General features: G+C 49.5%; 1 protein-coding gene across 1 annotated transcript in view; it reads left to right on the top strand.

The window, feature by feature from the left end:
- PEAK1 (pseudopodium enriched atypical kinase 1) overlaps positions 1–17,869 on the top strand; it is a 277,961-nt gene that overhangs the window by 215,433 nt on the left and 44,659 nt on the right. Inside the window, 23 exon segments of the mRNA XM_043982397.1 lie at positions 2,980–3,199; positions 3,201–3,426; positions 3,429–3,494; positions 3,497–3,625; positions 3,628–3,648; positions 3,651–3,908; positions 3,911–3,963; positions 3,966–4,502; positions 4,504–4,613; positions 4,615–4,759; positions 4,761–5,076; positions 5,079–5,137; positions 5,139–5,219; positions 5,222–5,317; positions 5,319–5,394; positions 5,397–5,635; positions 5,638–5,826; positions 5,828–5,863; positions 5,865–5,892; positions 5,895–5,915; positions 5,918–5,995; positions 5,998–6,035; positions 6,037–6,233. Coding sequence (XP_043838332.1) covers positions 3,092–3,199; positions 3,201–3,426; positions 3,429–3,494; positions 3,497–3,625; positions 3,628–3,648; positions 3,651–3,908; positions 3,911–3,963; positions 3,966–4,502; positions 4,504–4,613; positions 4,615–4,759; positions 4,761–5,076; positions 5,079–5,137; positions 5,139–5,219; positions 5,222–5,317; positions 5,319–5,394; positions 5,397–5,635; positions 5,638–5,826; positions 5,828–5,863; positions 5,865–5,892; positions 5,895–5,915; positions 5,918–5,995; positions 5,998–6,035; positions 6,037–6,233 — 3,107 coding nt within the window. The 5' untranslated portion in view covers positions 2,980–3,091.

The following is a 17,869-nucleotide window of genomic DNA, read 5'->3' on the forward strand; positions in this document are numbered from 1 at the left end:
GCAGCAGTGAGCATGGAAAACTTGTCCTCTGGCCTACAGGCTCTGCCACCTCCTCCTTCATGCAGTGGCAGATTTATAGAGAGAGATAATGGCCTCAGGGAGCAGCACCATTTGGGGAGAGGCTTGGCAGCCCAATTCCTGTCCTCCTCTGTGGTTAGCAGACCCTCCCTGGGTGCCTTTGGCATCTCCTCGGCCACCTACACACACCTCCAGCTCCTGGGGTCACCCTGGGACTGCAGAGCTCCAGCCCTTTTTAGGGACCTGTCCTGCCTCTGCTCTGGATCAGGAAAGGAACCATCAGATCATCAGCGTCTCCGTAGCAGTCGAGAAACATCAAACCGGTAGCGATCCCAAAAGGCCGAGTAGTCTGAAGGACGGAAGTCGGCCTCCTTGAGGAGCTTCCTCAGCAGCCTTGTTGGGAGAAAATGTTTGGCTGGCCGGGCTTTGGTCCCAAGAACCCTCCTCATGCAGAGCGTTTCTTTTTCTTTTTTTTTTTTTTAAGTGAGGCAATTGGGGTTAAGTGATTTGCCCAGGGGTCACACAGCTAGTAAGTGTTAAGTGTCTGAGGCCGGATTTGAACTCAGGTCCTCCTGACTCCAGGGCCGGTGCTCTATCTACTGCGCCACCTAGCTGCCCCAATGCAGAGCGTTTCAGAGGCTGAGTCTTTTCCCGGATTATGGCGAAGGCTTTAGACGCTCTCAAGCCTTGAACGCTCATTGTCACGTCTGCTGTGAGAGTTGAGGGGGGGTCTGCCTCATGCAGATGAGCCAATGGGGGCCGTCCCGGGGATGCCTGTGGGGCACCTCCTGCTTCTTCTGGGGTGTCCAGCTCCCCCTGGGAAGGCTTCGTTTGACTCGAGAAGCAGCACAGTCCTTTCACCAATGTCTCCAGAACCCAAGGTGGGATATCTGGACAGACCTGTGCCTGACAGGGATTTTTATCTTGGAGACTCTGGGAGAGTTTGGACACAGTCCCCAAGCATAATTAGCCTCTGAAATGGGAGCTTCCCTCGCTCCTGAGTCTGGGGCCTACAGCAAGGAAGGACTTCTAGGCTTAGGCTGCAGCTCCACCTGGTGGTCTGGGAAGACGCCTGCCTTAGGACGGCCACCAGGGCCCCTCCCGCCAACAGCATCCTATGAGTGCTCAATCTATTGATGAATCTCAGTTGCACACAACAGTGTCCCAGAGAATCCCAGTTGGCGATCCTATTGATAACATGATAACTGCTAATCAACCTGACAGCCCTCTTTTTGACTGAATTAATTTATTTACACACTAAGTGAGGGAAGCATTTGTCTGGTGCACTCTTGCCAGCCCAGCATGAGAAGGGAAGTTGTTGGGTGGTTTGGTTTGATTTGGTTTGGTTAGCTGTCATGCTTCTTATGTACTCATTGACTATCAGAAATGGGCTTAAGTTTGGTTACTGAAACCCAGAATAGGGGAGGTCATTCTAGGCTTGGAGTCAGGTCATCTGACTATCCAAAGGAAGTGAGGAAAATGCTTAATGAACTGTCTTTTACAGAAAGCCTTCTCCATCCTCTCACAGCTTGCCTCTGTCAATTCTTTCCTATTTGTCAGCTATATACATAGTATGTATATGTGTATATATATATATTTGGTCCATATGTGTTTGCTTATTGTCTCCTCTGTTAGACTGTAAACTCCTTGAGGGCAGGAACTTTTGCTTCTTTTTGTAGGTCAAGCACTTGGTATGCTGCCTAACACATAGTAGGTGTTTAATAAATGCTGATTGATTAATCAAAATTACTACGCAAATGTGCATTGTTATATTACAATATATATATTTTCTACAATTGCTTTTTCTTTCTTTTTTTGTGGGACAGTGAGGGTTAAGTGACTTGCCCATGGTCACACAGCTAGTAAGTATAAAGTGTCTGAGGCCAGATTTAAACCATAATAAATTCTTGAGGGGAAGTGACATTATCTGCTGCTTTTCTGCATCATGCCACTTCACACAGTGCTAGATATACAGCAGGTGCCTAATAAGTATTTGCCAACTGTCTAATTAATTTAGCATCAAGCAACAATGAGTGATTTATATCTGCTACAGAGCGGTGTATTTTTTTTTTCTGTGTTAGCTCCCTGACACCAAGCCAAGAATAAATCGACGAGACTTTAGCCATGCCACTGGGGTTTTGCTTGTTAAAGCTCATTCACCTTCCAATCTGAACATTCATAAAAGGAAAGGGCTTTGCAAGTGCTATTTACAGGTACTTTACTGTCTAAGCATTGACTAAATAAGATCCACTTTTCCTAGTTTGCACCAAGAGGGAGTTTTGCTAAGCAGCTGCCCTGCGGGTCCCTTCCCTAAAGCAGCAGCCGGCAGTATTTCTGAACCTGGAGCCCACATTGCACTTTTCTGGAAGTAGCATTGGCTTCCCCGCCATTATGGATTAGCTTGACACCAACCTGCCCATTTGTTTGCTGTGTAAAACCCAGGGGTGGGGGTCGGAGGGAGCCTGTCAAAGCTGTAGACGCCAATGACAAAAGGAGCAAGTGTCACCCAGCATCTGCTGGAAAATTCTATTTCAAGCCAGTATCCATGGTCACTGGTACAGCCAGAAAATGCACCGAATTGTGGGACACTCCTGCTCTTCCAAAATGTTGTCCCTCGTGTGGCAGGGAGGAAATGGCCACATGTTCTCAAGCATAGGCCGCCTGTTTTTAATCCCATCCTAACAGTGTTGAAAGTTGAGTAGTTGGGTGGATTCTTTTTTTTTTTTTAATTTCTATTTATTTATTTGCAGGGCAGTGAGGGTTAAGTGACTTGTCCAGGGTCACACAGCTAGTAAGTGCCAAGTGTCTGAGACTGGACTTGAACTCAGGTCCTCCTGAATCCAGGGCCAGTGCTCTATCCACTGCGCCACCTAGCTGCCCCAGTTGGGTGGAATTCTTGTGGGTCACATATAAGCCTTCTGTCCTTTGCCACTCTGATCCCTCTTTCCCTTCTTCCCCCAGACTGATGACTACTTTGAAGAGCTGCTGTGATATGCAGGGAGAGTGAGAACTAGCAGATGAAGACCTTGCCATGCACTGAGAGTGGAGCAGCAAGCGCGAAGCTCCGTGGAAAATGTCTGCTTGTAATACCTTCACTGAGCACGTCTGGAAACCTGGCGAGTGCAAGAACTGCTTCAAGCCCAAGAGCCTGCACCAGCTACCCCCCGCCCCGGAGGCAGCCCCCCCTTCCCCACGGAAGCCTAAAGAGCAACGCAAACCACAGCAACAACCACCGAGTCAGGAACACGGGAAACTTCCGGCCCCCTGTGGCCAAAAAGCCCACCATTGCCGTGAAACCCACCATGATGGTGGCCGGCGGGCAGAGTGTGAATGCTGAGGCCGGCACCCCGGAGCACTGTGAGAACAAGCCAGTGATCATCAGCTGGACCCGGAACAGGGCTTCCCTGAATAAAAACCACTGAAGAATAATAACAATAATGAAGAAGAAATTGAAGGATTTAGCCATGTTCATAGGCCTTTGGCACCAATGACAGTGTGAGTAAGGTAGCAAATAACAATAATGGACTAACTGAAGTGTTGAAGGAGATAGTGGGCCTGGATCCCACTCCTCAGCGAATGGGAAATGAAATTAACTCAAGGGAGACCTTCTTGGAAGAATCAGCAACTGCTACAACGGTCGCTGGAAAGGAAGCTTCCTCCCAGCTGTATGATGGGAGGGATGAAGGACTCTCAGGGTAAGCATGTTATTCTGAGTGGTAGCACGGAAGTGATCAGCAATGAAGGGGGTCGGTTTTGTTACCCAGAGTTTCTAGTGAAGACGAAAGTGAGGACGATGCCTTCTTTGGCAGCGTGCACGGAGGACCACGAGAGCTGGGACGAAAGTGACGAAGAGCTGTTGGCCATGGAAATCCGGATGAGGGGGCAGCCTCGCTTGCCAACTTCAGGGCAAACACCCTCTCCCCAGTGCGATTCTTTGTGGGAAAAACAGGTGGAACACTGTCCCCATAAGGAAGAAATCTCTGCAGAGGATCTGTGCGGTCGACTACGACGACAGCTACGATGAGATCTTAAATGGCTATGAGGAAGATTCGGCGATTCCCTATGGGCAGGAAAGCACGCGGAGCATGGTCTCCTCGGATTCCACGTCTCCTGAGTCGTCCCTCACGGAGGAGTCTCGCTCTGGGACAGCCAGCAGCTCGTCTCAAAAACTCTGCAATGGAGGGGTGTCTCCCAGTAGCCCAAAGGATGGGAAGGAGCTCAAATCAGTCGAACCAGACTATGAAAGCTCTGATAATCAGCAAGGGAGGGGTACAACGGGTGCTCCAAAGAGCCCAACCCAAGCGTTAGAGACCCACAAAGCAGTTCTTGCTCTACGATTAGAAGAGAAAGATGGTAAGATTGCTCTTCAGACTGAGAAGCAAGAAGGCAAACTCCTGCAGATGTGCCTGGGCAGGGCAGTGACTATCAACTTAGTGCCCTTGGAGGAGCAAGCAAAGCCTTACCGAGTGGTGAATCTGGAACAGGCCGTGTTGCCAGCCCTACACCATCGTTGACGTGTCGGCAGCCATGACTGGCGAGCATGCAGACAGTCGGACTGAGAGTCCAAGAGCAAAAGCACGCTGTCCACCCCCAACTCCCACTTATGTCTCCCACTTCTCCCTCAGCACAGGGAAGCACTCATTTCCAAAAATCCAGCAGCATCCGATACCAGGAAGTCTGGACGTCTAGTACAAGCCCACGCCAAAAGCTGCCCAAAGTGGAGCTGGTCACTGGTGGCACAGGGACCGACTGTCCCTCCCAGGAAGAACTCCCATAAATCAGCCCCCACTTCCCCAACAGCCACAAGTACTTCTTCCAAAACAATCCCAGTTAAATCACCCAATTTGTCTGAAATCAAATTTAATAGTTACAACAATGCTGGCATGCCTCCTTTCCCAATTATCATCCACGATGAGCCAACTTATGCTCGGAGCTCCAAGAACGCTATCAAAGTTCCCATCGTGATCAATCCCAATGCCTACGACAACTTAGCTGTCTATAAGAGTTTTTTGGGAACCAGTGGAGAGCTGTCAGTGAAGGGTAAGACCACGAGTATCATAAGCACACTTACGAGGAAATAGAAACCGAATGCAAAGTGGCCGAGAGCCCCACCGGCAAACCCTGCCGAAGCTTCCCTGGGGAAGGGGCGCTCTGACAGCACCGAGCGCAGGAAGGGCTCTGTGGCTCAAAAGGTCCAGGAGTTATAACAGCTGGCCTCAGTCGGGCCAACCCCTCCCCCCAGAGAAGGCAGGGCTCTGTGCATGGCTCCCCAGCACGAACCCAAAGAAGCACCCAGGAGGCCGTTGGCCAAGATCGAAGGCACTCTGGAGTCGCTGCCATTGGGTGGCGGTGGCGGCGGCAGCCGGGAGAAGGCGAGCCTGTGCTCTCCCAGATCGTGGCTTCCATCCAGCCTCCGCAGTCCTCCGCCAGAAACCCCCTCCATCCTGGCCCCGAAGCCAGCAGTGTAGAGGAACTGTACGCTCTGCCCCGGGATGACGATCCACCCCGACAAGTCCTCCCACGAGCCAAAATCTCTCTTTAGAGCCCCACACAGCCTGGCCCGGAGAGTGAGGCCAGCCCAGCCACAGAGAGCCCCGGCACGCTGGTGGCACAAGGAGCCACCTTCCAAGCCCACCGCGTGTCACACCTCCAAATTCACAGCTGGCACTCCCACCCCAAGTCCCCAGACTGACCAGACCACCCTTTCCCCCTCCTCGCTCCACTTCCTCTCCGTACCATGCAAGTAACCTTCTGCAAAGACACTTCAGTCACTGGAGCAAGCCAACCAGCCCCACCCGCTCAACCGAGGGCCGAGTCCATCCTCACCTCTGAGGGCAGGCGGGCCAACCGACGCCAAGCCCAAGCGCTGGATATCATTAAGAGCTTCTTCCGCCGCAAGAGACTGAGGAGGAGGAAGACAAAGACAAGGAGAAGGAGAAGGGGAAGCTGGTGGGCCTTGACGGCACGGTCATTCACATGCTCCCCCACCTCCGGTTCAGCGCCATCACTGGTTCACGGGAGTCGAAGTACCGATGCTAATGAAAAGCCCTCATTGTCTTCATGTACAGGTGTGACTCTGCTCAGACAGAGCTGAACGCCGACGCAGACAGGCCTGGCGTGGAGCGAGTGCTGATTTCAGAAGAAAAGATCCTACCAGATGCAGACAAGAAGAGGAGTCATCCTTCTCCATCTCATCTTCCCAGGACAATGCTCAGGTAATGTCTGGAGCAGAAGCGGCTGCTGTCTTCTGTGCGGAATGCAGGAGTAGCCGCCAAAATGGAGCACAGGTGGCTCTCGACAGCAGCTGCTCCTGAGCGTTGAGTCGCCTGCTATGACCAACAGCTCAGTAGACGTGCATTCCCAGATTGGCATGTTATGGGAAGATGTGATATCCTGAGCCTCTTTAGCTAGTGTGTGTGCCCTGCCCTGCTGCATCCTAGGGCCGTAAGCAGTCAGCGAGGAGCAATAGGTTATTGGCAATGAGGAAGAAACGGGAACAAATGAATAGTGGGGTGGGCGGCTGTACTTCCCCACTTTGGTAGTGAGACTAGCTCGCATCTGACTGTCTTTAATGGGAATGAGTGTTGTTGTATTGCTCTCCTCATCCCCTTAGAGGCAGCATTCTGTCCAGTCCTCCAGTGTTTAAAAAAAAGAAAGAAAAGCCACCCTGTGCTGTGCCTAGAGATGAAGGAAAAAGGAAAAGAAGGAGAGATTGGGGCCCCAGTGAGAGAACTGAGGCATGAGTAGCTGATTTCTCCTAATTGTTTTTCTTTCTACAAGATAGCCATATGAGACATAACAGAGTGGTGGCATCTTAGTCGAGCAGAGTTTTCTTCAGCAACTACGAGATTAGGCTTAACACTTGACTATTTCAGTGGTTCTGTGTTCTTTTTGGTGCAGTATTCCATCCACACGTGCAGATAGCAACCCCTCTGTACCTTTTTTCCTGCAGCTTCTTGTTCACCACTTTCTATAGATGTTCCATCAAGAATCGCACTATTTGCTGAAGGCCTTTCTCTGGTTTCAAGGTTAAGCAGCATTGGTGGTATTTTCATTATTAGTGGTTAGGAAGCCTAAGCGTTTCCCTCTAATAATGGGGTGTGCTCCAGCCCTCCAGATGCCCCGTCTTCCCCTCTTGTGCCCCTTCATGTGCCCTCCCTGCTCTGCCAGTTTAGATCAGACTGGAATGTCTGTGTCTTACACTCCCCCCAAAGAAAGTGACATGGAGCCTCCGCATTTGCTTTTTGAACAGTGTGACGCATAAAGCTGTGTGAAAGCTTATTGCCTTCACTTTTATCAGTCACACTCAACCCCATTTCAGTGAGCGTCCTCATTCCTCAAGTGAGCACGGGTTGAGGGGCCCCAGAGCCGTCAACAGCCAGTATTCCCGTGTCAAAGCATGGTGTGGTAGTAACTGATTAGTGTTTATTGGGTCCTTACTAGGATTGAGGCCTACGAAGGGCTTTAGAGCTTGGAGGAAGCAGACCCATCCAAGGGCCAAGCTGGATTTGAATCCAGGCCCTGGGACTAAACCCAGGGCCCTCAGTGTTCTCTAGGATTTCTATGTTTCACTTGGGAGAGAAGCTGTTGAAGCCGCATTAGTAAGCGTCACATGGGGCAGGACGGCATGGTTCATACAGATCAATACATTGCTTTACTTCTTCATTAAGTTAGGCCGGGGTATATTTATCCATGCCCACTCGACAGAGGTCGGAAGTTAAATAAAGTCCACTCATTTGTTCTTTATATGGCTTTTTTTTGGTAATTCCCCTTTTTTGTGCCAAAGCCTGTTAATTGTGCTTTGAAATGCCATGTTGGGAAAATAATTAATTCAGTACTTATTGAGCCTGGCCTCTCTACTGGAATTGGGATTATCTTTGGCTGGATGGTTGAGTGGTGAAACAGAAAGGGGCCTGGAAATGCTGGGTCCCAGTCCTGGCTCTGGATCCATTTGTTGTGTGACCTCAGGCAAAATGTCTGCGCTTCTTTAGGCCTCAGTTTCCCTCCTTATCAGGGGATGAAATCAGCCTTCCTCTGAGGGTTGCTTTAGAGCCCCCTGTCTGAGGGAGCCGTCCTTACCCTAAGTGGGTATGAGGGGGATGCTGGTCCCAGAGGTCACACTCTCAGAGCATCTCACACTCCACAACCTCCAGGCCCCGCCGTGATGTTAACGCAGAGCGCATTTCTATGCAGCCTATGAGAGGGAGGGTGAGGCGACTGTCGGCCCCCACGGAGCAGTGCCTCCTGCTCTGGACTCTGACCCTCAGCTCAGTCTACTCTGCCATGTGAAGAGGAGCCACAAGTTCAGAGTGAGCTAATAGAGCTGGGAATCAGTCCCCAGGTTTTCTGACCAGAACCCCTGTGTTCTTTCCACTCCCTCACAGCATGTCCTCAGTGATGGCCTAAAGTGACAGCCAGGTGTGTCAGGACCGGCAGGAGCCCTGGACTCTGCAGGAGACTGGGCATTGTTTGCAAAGGCCCTTGCAGAGGGTTCCAAATGAGGAGGCCACCTGCTTCTGATGACAAGGTTCTAGCTGTTAACGACATCGGGCCCAAACAGGCTTCTCTGCGGGTGTCTCTCCCCTTCCTGGGTCGGCTTTTCTGGGCCAAAGAGAACCGTCATGCCCCTCTTCCTCAGGCCTAAGGCTCCTCTTTGGGAAGGTTTACAGGCCTCTGCTGTACCATAACTGCCCCTGGGAGGCCAGGCAGCAGTATCCTGCTAGCACAGCTTTCCCAAGATGCCATACCCAGAGCTACAGTTAGCACAGGGCTGGCACCTCTCTTCAGATGCCTCAGCTGCACTGTCACCTTTGTTGAGTATAAAAGTGCCTACTGTGTGTGCCCCAGGCCTTGTTTTAGGTGAAGGGAACCACAAATACAAAGATGAAACAGGTCCTGCCCTATGTTCTGAGGCATGAAACAAGAAATGCATACAAAGCACGGACAGAATATCAAGCAAGTGAGTAAGAGCAAATAATTACAAGGAGTTAAATGCAGTAGTTGGAGAGGAGGGTGATAGCCGTGGGGGACCGAGAAAAGCTGTGTGCAGAAGGGATGTTTCAGCTGCATCTCTGAGGACGAGAGGGGCTCCAGGCCAAAGCCAGGAGGTGTGTGGTCCAGGCACGGGGGAGGGCCGGAACAGAGGCACTGAAGCCAGAGCTACAGGACCGAGGGTGAGGAGCAGAGGAGGCCACTTGGGCTGGACTGCACTGGGAGAGGAGTGTCTTGTGGAACTGGTAGGATAAGTTGGGTCACATAGTAAAGGTCTCATGAAGCTAAACAGAGGCATTTGTCCTTGTCCTAGAGGCTGCAGGGAGTCACGTGATCAGATTTGTGCTATGGGACATCTGTTATCAGTGAATGAGTAAAAAAGGCACGCTTCCCTTTGCTCTACCTGCAGGAGGGTTAGTGGTATACCAACTCTCCCACAGAATTGAGGGGCAGTGCCGCTTAAATAGGTGCACAAGGTTGGAATCGACACACTTGCATTTTCATTCTAATTATCCCATTTACTGAGATACACGCTTCATATTTGCTTTGTAGCAACTTCGAGGAGAGAACGTTGACTGCCAATGCCAACATTTGTGTTTACCTGTTTGATGACAGTGTAATCATTAAATTATCATTCCACAGCTGGGGCACACACTGTTGAAAGAGATTGAAAATAAGAGTTTCCTATAAGCAAATTAAAATGCCAGAGCCAGGCTGTAGATTGGAGTCTAGTCTGAGAAATAAAGAAGTCATCACAATGGCTGAGTCGAGCCTAATCATTCCGGGAAGAGGCAGTGTGATGGAATCTTCCACTGCAGGGCCACTGGCTCAAGTTTGATTCAGGACCTGTCGGCTGAATGCACTTCATCCAACCACTTTGTGCATTGAAGAGAGACAAAGTGGTGGACTAGAAGACCTAGTGTGAGGATCCTCGGTCAGTCCATATAGTAAGCATTAAGTACTGACTTTGTCCCAGGCCCCGTGCCAAGCCCTGAGAATACAAAGCAAGACAAAAGACAGCCCTTGTCCTTGAAGAACTCCCAGCCTAAGGGAGGAGACCACGTGCCAACACCTGTGGACAAGCCAGCTATGTATGGGGTAATAGAAGGTAATCGACAGAGGGAAGGCTTCTTGTAGAAGATGAGGCACAGCCTTTGACTTGCCCAGAGTCAGGAGATAGAGCGTCTTGTTCAAGGAACAGCCATTAGTCAGGTCACTGTGGATGAAGAGTATGTGAGTGTAAGGTGTAAGACTAGAAAAGTAGGGAGGGTGGAACTCGGTTATAAGGACTTGGGGACGCCAAGCAGGATTTTATAGTTGAGTCTGGAGGTGATGGGGAGCCCCTGGAGTTGATTGGAGTAGGAGGAAGTGAGGGGTGACATGGTCAGACCTGAATAGAAGAGCCAGGAGAGGGAGGGACTTGTGGCAGGCAGACAGACTGACAGGCTAGTGTCAGAGAAGAGAAGGGGGCATATTCAAAGAGATGTATACAAATGTGAAACCAACAGGCCTCAACAATAGACTGGTTTATGATGGTGAGATGAGACAGTGAGGAATTGAGGACTGCACCTATGTTTTGAGCCTCTGGGACTGGGGGAATGGTGGCATCCTTGATGGTAACAGGGAAGTTTGGAAGAGGAGAGGGTGAGGGGGAAAGATAATGAGTTCTGTTTTGAACATGGGGTTTAAGATGTCTGAAAGTTGAGATGTAGGATGGGGGGGGTCAGGAGAAAATTAAAGGTGCATAAATGTATTGTAGAATCAGCTGTGGAGAGATGACTGTGGACTCTCTGGCAGCTTGATGAGGTCTCCAGTGAAATAGTATTGAAGGAGAAGAGAAGAGGGCAAAGGCCAGAGGCCTATGGGACTCTGCAGTTAGAGGGCATGACACAGATGGGGGGGCTCAGCCAAGGAGCCAGAGAAGGGGCCATCAGGAGGAGGGAGGAGAACTGGGAGAGAAGAGAGTATCGTGCAGAAGGGAGACATCACCAGCCTCAGAGACTGCAGAGAGGTCGAGAAGGATGAAGAGATCACTGGTCACTGGAGAGAGCGTTTGGGTTGAATGAGGAGCCAGAGAAAAGAGGTGGAGGCATCCATTGTCAACTGCCTTCTCAAGGTGGTCAGCCACAACAAAGGGAGGGAGATTAGCAGAAGCTAATGGGGATAGAAAGATCAAGGGAAGGATTTTTGAGGATGGTGAGACATGGGTATGGTTCATAGGCAGTAAGGGAAGCAGCCTTCAGACCAGGAAAGTTTGGAGAGAAGTAAGAGCAGGGATGACAGAGGGAACAGTCTGGAGGAGACAAGATGGGATGGGATCCCCAGCACTGATAGGGGCTGGAGGAGAGGAGAATGATGAACTAAGGAGGAGAGGGAAGAGGGAACTCATGGTGAAGGGCTGCAACTTTTTCTATAAAATATGAGGCAAGGCTCTCAGCTGAGACAGTGGGCTGACGGGGAGCTGTGAGAGGTTTGAGGAGGGCTCCCACAGGGGAGAGTGGTATACGACAGCGGGGAGGACCTAGCCGAGACAATGTGACTTCAATTTGTAGTGGACCCGGTCAGCAGTTGCATGACTTTCTCCACCTCCATTCGGCTGCATGTGTGTAGGAGCAAAAGTGACGAAGGGTCAGTGATCCAAGGCTGAGGCTTGCAGGGCACAATCAGCCATATTGGGGGGGGGCAAGGGCCTGGAGAAGTAGGACAGGACAGTGTGATGTTAAGCCGGTTCACCAGGGGTCAGGATGGGGAAAGGAGAAGAAGGCCTGGAAAAGAACTGAGGGACTGAGGGTTCTGAGGACAACGAGCAGGATCTGGTGAGGGAAGAGGGAGACTGTGGAAATGCTGCAGATCGGGAGCAGAGAAGGGGACGTCGTCAGCTATTTGGTAACGTTGGCAAGATGAGCCATGGCCTTCTTTTGTGTGTGCCCGAGGTGAAGTGGAGAAGAAAGTCATGGGAGACGAGTAAGTGGATGAACTATCTCTGTATGGAAATGCCCTGAGATGAGGGGCAGGAGGAAGGAGGGGGAGTGTCCTGGAGGTCTGGAGACAACAGTGACCAAGACTTGGATTGGGTGGTAGACATGAATGTGTGAGTCTGGGGGGGTGGGGGAGGTTACTGAGTGATGATCGTGGAGATGACCTGGAAATGGGGGGTGGCGAGCAAGGAGGATTCCGGTTCTCCCATGTCAACCAGGGAGAAAGCGGAACGAGTGAAAGCACATCCAGTGCTAGGAAGCATGCGGGAGCTTGTGTCCTCGGGAAAGTCAGAGCTGGGTGAGAACCATAAGATGGAAAGAAAGGGGAAAGGAAAGAATCAAGAGGAAAGCAAGTTGGTAGTCTATAGAGCAGGGCATTCATTCATTCCATCAAACCAGAAAGGGGAGGGTGTGACCAGAGGGCAGCTTGTCCATCATTAACGACAGCTCTTTTCAAGGTCAATGGTGTTTTGTTCTCTGGGGAAAGGAAGTCCTTTCAGAATCTTGGGCAGTTCAGGTGAGGAGGGAGCAAGACTTTAGAGCAGGAGAGGGGAGATTCTCCTTCCCTAGCATGCTTCCCACAGTTGCCATGGGATCATTTTCCCACTCAGTGCTGATTTCTGATGCCAGGGCCCCCTGGACACGGATCTTTAAGGTACTCCACTAGAGACTTCTCAGTTCTAATCTACCCCTGCTCCTCCAGGGGTAGATTCATTGTCCCTGCGCCCCTGGCCCCAAGACACTACCCTAGAACGAGAACCTATATTCCAGGTAGTCTTCAAAATTCTAGGGGGATACCTGAGGGCTCCTCCACACACACACACACACACACACACACACATCTATGGAGATGGAGAGGGGTATAAATGTGGGTGTCATTTGGAATGGTAAGGGAACTGAAAAGAACAATCCAAACATGGAGACCAATGATTTTACCAGCAGTGGGCGTTTGAAGGGCTTAAAGCTTTGTTCTTGTCTGCTCGTACTTTTAAGGGTTCCGTTTGGGATTGTTTTAAGTGATCATGGCCAAGATTCAACTATCCCCATTATCAATGCCTGTACTCTAATTAAGACAGGTCTTATGAAAGTCATCCTTTCATCCCTGGGGCTGTGCTGGCCTCCAAGGATCAAATTCTCTTTTATTCTAAAGAGAAGATGCTCTAGACAAGAGCTTTCTTTCCTAGCTTGTTGCTCTCCTGAATCTCTGTGCTTTTGTGCCAAAGAATAAAAGTTCTGGTCCATCAGCATTTATAAAAAGCACATCTGCATTTGCTATCACTTGTTCCTAGAGTTTAGGGCAGGTCACAGAGTCCTTGGATTTAATTCAGAAAGAATTGTGTGTTAGAGAAAACTGATCAACTTTGGGCTCACTAATTGCGCATTATAATAGACCCTACTTTTATGTGGGCAGTGACAGGAGCAGGGCCTACTTCCCATCAGTCATCTCTCATTGTTGAGCAGTGTTGATAACTCCCAGTACAGGGACTTGTGTAGACCACAAGAGTAAGTTTCAGACTCAGAAACAGAACCTTTCTCGCTGCCTACTCCAGATTTGAAATGACTAGAATTCACCCTTTGAACAAACAATTAGGAAGCACTTATTAGGAACCGCCTCCTGTGCTGGGGATGATATACAGATAGGGAAGACATAGTCCCTGTCTTCAGCAAGCTTACAGACTAAGATCAGTTGAGTATGGGCACATTTTCTACTGACTGAAATTCAAGAGGCAGCTTGGTGGGATGAAGTGAGAAGGGCCTAGACTCTGAGCCTGCTTCTTTGTACAGACAATTGAGGTTCTTGCTCTACCTGCTTCATACGTTCAGCAAAAAGCACACCAAGTGCTACCAAAATGCACAACTGATGTTAGTGACGCCATAGTAGTGAACCTTTGTACATTTGGTCCTCACAAACACCTTCACACATGGTTTTGACAAGCTTAGAACCCTTTTGCAGATTGAGACCTTGATGCGGAGATCAGTTATTCCTAAAGTCACACAGCAAGTTTGTGGCTAAACCAGGACTAGACCAGCAATTTTTTGACTCTGGCATTGCTGTGCGTTATCTAGCATATTATCCAGCATATTACCTGGCATAGCAAGTACTTAATAAATTTAATTCTTCTCAACTATGCCACTGAATATTTTCTGTTGAAATACAAGAGTTTTCTGGTTAGTCTGCTGGGATTGAGCAAGCCTTTTAAAAATCAGTCTTTGCTAAATCTAGAATGAATGTCTCCAGCAGTAAGTGCCTAGGTGATGGGGACTGATTTATCAACCCAGAAACACTCAGTGTTTGTATAGTTCTATTCAAAGCATTTTATGTGAATTCCTTAATTAATCCACACTTGTGTAAATGTCACTCCCCCCTTTTCCAGATGAGTGATTGGATGAGGGAGCAGGGTAGGGAGAAGAGCTGGGATTGGCTCCGAGTAGTCCCTGGTGTCTAACCTTCTCCCCCTATCTCTCGGCCACTCTCTCACTTAGCAGTTGTTTACCATAGCAGCAACGTAAGATTGATTGGAATGGTCAGACACCATTTAAAAGGCTTCATTCCATAGACGGGCAGTTTATCCCCACATGGTTCTTCCAGGGTATGATTCATTAACACAAGGGAGTAGGACAGGATTGAAAAGAACAACGCCATTTTGTGCAGGACAACCATGGGAGGAAACCTCTCACTTACCTCATTTCGGGGGAACAAGTAGCACTCAACTTCTCTTCCCTCTGGTAACTGCCCCATGAAGCTGGCCAGAAAGAGCCACAAGGACGGAGTCGCTGGGAGGCCAGAAGCTTCCAGAATGGAGGCGTAGCGTTCCTGACAAGGGAGGCAAGAGTCCCACAGTCCTCCACTCTGGAGAAGCCATACATAGAGCATCATGCACAGTCCTGAGCACCCCGTTTTGTCAGATGGGAGCAGGGGGGGCAGCCAGACTAGTGAGGGGACTGAAGAAAGGCTGCAGTAGGGATGGGGGGGACAGGGACAGACTTGACAGCTGTTTTCTGCTGTGAAGAAAAGTCCCATCTCCCAACCCTGCACCTTGGTTTACCATATCCCCAGGACTGGGGTTCACTCAGTCCTCCCCTCCACCCCTTAAATCCTTCCTGCAGAGCTCACCTCAAATGCTTTCTCACCTGCTACGATGCTTCCTGCCCTCCCCCTAAGCCCCAAATGATTCCACACCTATACTTTGCACTTACTCCTGTCGCTTCCCTGCCCCACCTCCCAGCACACAGTAGAATAGAACCCCTTTGAGGCCAGACCCGATTCCATTTCTGTCCTCCTATTCACTTACCCCATGCTTGGCTCATAAGCAGGGCTTGCATATTGGTGCTTATGGCTTGACTGAGCAATTAGCTTGGTCCCTAGCAGCCCAACTAGGAAAGATGGAAAGAAAATGGGGGCGGTACGCATGTTTGGAAAACCTTCCTGGTGGGTTAGAAAAGGCAGAATGGTCTTTACCAAAGGTAGGCTGAGGTGTTCTTGTTAGGGCTCTGCAGGTAGGGGTTAGACCAGGTAACCTCTGAAATCATTTTAGAGAGTCAGTGAACTCCCCCCAGGGCATGGGGGCACTCCTCCCAAGGACATCCACAAGCCTGGAGCCTGAGTGAGGTCGTGAGGGTTGTACCAAGTGCTACGGGGGAACTGGAATTGGAGAGGGCTGGAGAAGGTGTCAATAGGCGTGAGAAGAGGAAGATGGTCCCTGTCATGAGCCGAGGTGTAAAGTATGAGCGTGGGGGCTTTAAGAGGCGGGAAGGAAGCTCCTGACTGGAGCATGCTGGTTGTGTCTTGGGAGAGCTCGGAGGTCTGCATGATGGGAGGCATGGCACCGGCCTAGAGTCAGAATGCTGGCTTGACACTGGATGGTTGTGTCGCCTCTATGTCTGTTTACTCCTCCATGAAAGAGGGATAATATTTATGTGACCTACTTTGTGGGGCGGTTGAGAAGAACGTGCTATGTAAACATGAGATGATAGGGAGGCCTGGGTCACTATAAAGGACCTTAGGAGGGAGGAGGGCCCAGGCCTCCTCTCACTTCATAAAGCAGAGTGTTGACCTTGGTGTCAGGGAGAACTGCCCTCAGACCCCACCTCTGAGACTTACCCATCCATCAATCAGCAAGTATGTATTGAGGATTTACTCCATATTAAGTAAGGGCTGCACTGGCCTCTGGGCCAAGGCGGGCCTTGGACCAGACACTCCTTTGAATCCAGTGGTCAGTGTTTTCTAACATACAGTACCATTATCAGTGTCCTATTGAGGTGGGGGTGGGCGCCCCTTTTTATTTGAGTTTGACACTGGTGCTCCAAGCTAATGCTCAGAGTTAACGTTCTCATTCCCCTCATTAACAGCACACTTTTCAGTAGCTCTCACAGGATTCCTGAATGCTTTTCTCACTGAGATATGGAAGGGAATCCCTGTTTTATAGGAACAAGGAATGAGCCCAGACCAACCCAGGTCCTATTTCAGACTCTCTTCTAAGAGACCCCATATGATGCAACTCTAAGTGACTTTATTGAAATCTTCCTTAAAATTGATGTTATTTTTCTCTTTTTTAAAATCTTGGTCACATTTGTTATGATACAAAATGTTTCTGTTTTAGTTTAATCAAATCCATCTAATTTGTCCCCTATAATTTCATCTATTTGCTCAGTAGTGAGAATTGTATTCCTACCTTCTCCACCCCCACACACACATAAAACCAAGATAAATATCTTCTTTTTCTTCTTACTTTTTTATGATTACTTTTTTATGTTTGTCTATGATCCAGCTAGAATTTATTAGGGTAGATGGTGTGAGGTGAGGATCTAATATACATGAGCTTTATATTTCATAGGATTTAAACACCCAAATTTTCTAGTTTCAGGTATTTCTTTATTATTTAAAGCCATGGAAGAAGGGAATCCGGGGACCTAAGTTTTATTCTAGCCATGATGATTTATGGGGGCATGTTTTTATCTCCTTTAATATCTCCTACTATGGAGTGTTTCGAGGAGATTCGATTTGATATTCATGCCTTATGATGTTGGTTCCCCTCACGAAGTGGGTGCATCATCAGTATTTGCTGAATTGAACTAAATCTAGTGCCAGAGAAGACAACAGCTCATGGTGGGTGGGGGGGAGGGGGTAACCTGGTCCTTTACAAGGGGTTTTCCTTAAAATGCATGTGGTAGGGAGGGTGCAGCGAGGTGGCACAGTGGATAAAGCACCAGCCCTGGATTCAGGAGAATCTGAGTTCAAATATGGCATTTGACACTTGATACTGTGTGACCCTGGGCAAGTCACTTAACCCTCATTGCCCCACCAAAAAAAAAAAGTTAAAAAAATTTTTTAAATGCATATGGTAGGGGGAGCCAAGATGGCGGAGGAAAGGCAGTGAGTTCCTAAACTCATGACACAATCGCTCCAAAAAACATCCAAATAACGCCATAGGAAAATCCCCGGAGTAGCAAAACTCACAGAAGAATGTGATGAAATCATCTTCTAACCAAGAACAGCTTGGAAGGTCAGAAGGAGGGAGCTGCTGTGCTGAGACAGGAGTGGAGCCCAACCCCACAGTCACCCTGACACAGATCCAGTCCCAGGAAGGCCTCACCAGAGAAGCAGACCCCCAGAGCTTCTGAATCAGCTGAAGTGCCAGTGTCATCTGGAAATAAGCTCACAGTCTGGTGAGTGGGCTGAGCCCTGGGCAGGGGGGAGACTACAGGGGTCTATGCTGGTGCTGAGGCAGAACTTGGGATTTTACACCCCTGCTAAGAACCAGGTGGTAGGTTCGAGTAGCAGTGGCCCAGGTGGGGGAGGGGCACAAGCTCGTTGGAGCTAACAACCACAACACACAAAGCTGGTTGATTAGCAAGTTGGTCTGGGGTCATCTAGGACCAGG

Source organism: Dromiciops gliroides, chromosome 2, assembly GCF_019393635.1.
Source record: "Dromiciops gliroides isolate mDroGli1 chromosome 2, mDroGli1.pri, whole genome shotgun sequence".
NCBI lineage: Eukaryota > Metazoa > Chordata > Mammalia > Microbiotheria > Microbiotheriidae > Dromiciops > Dromiciops gliroides.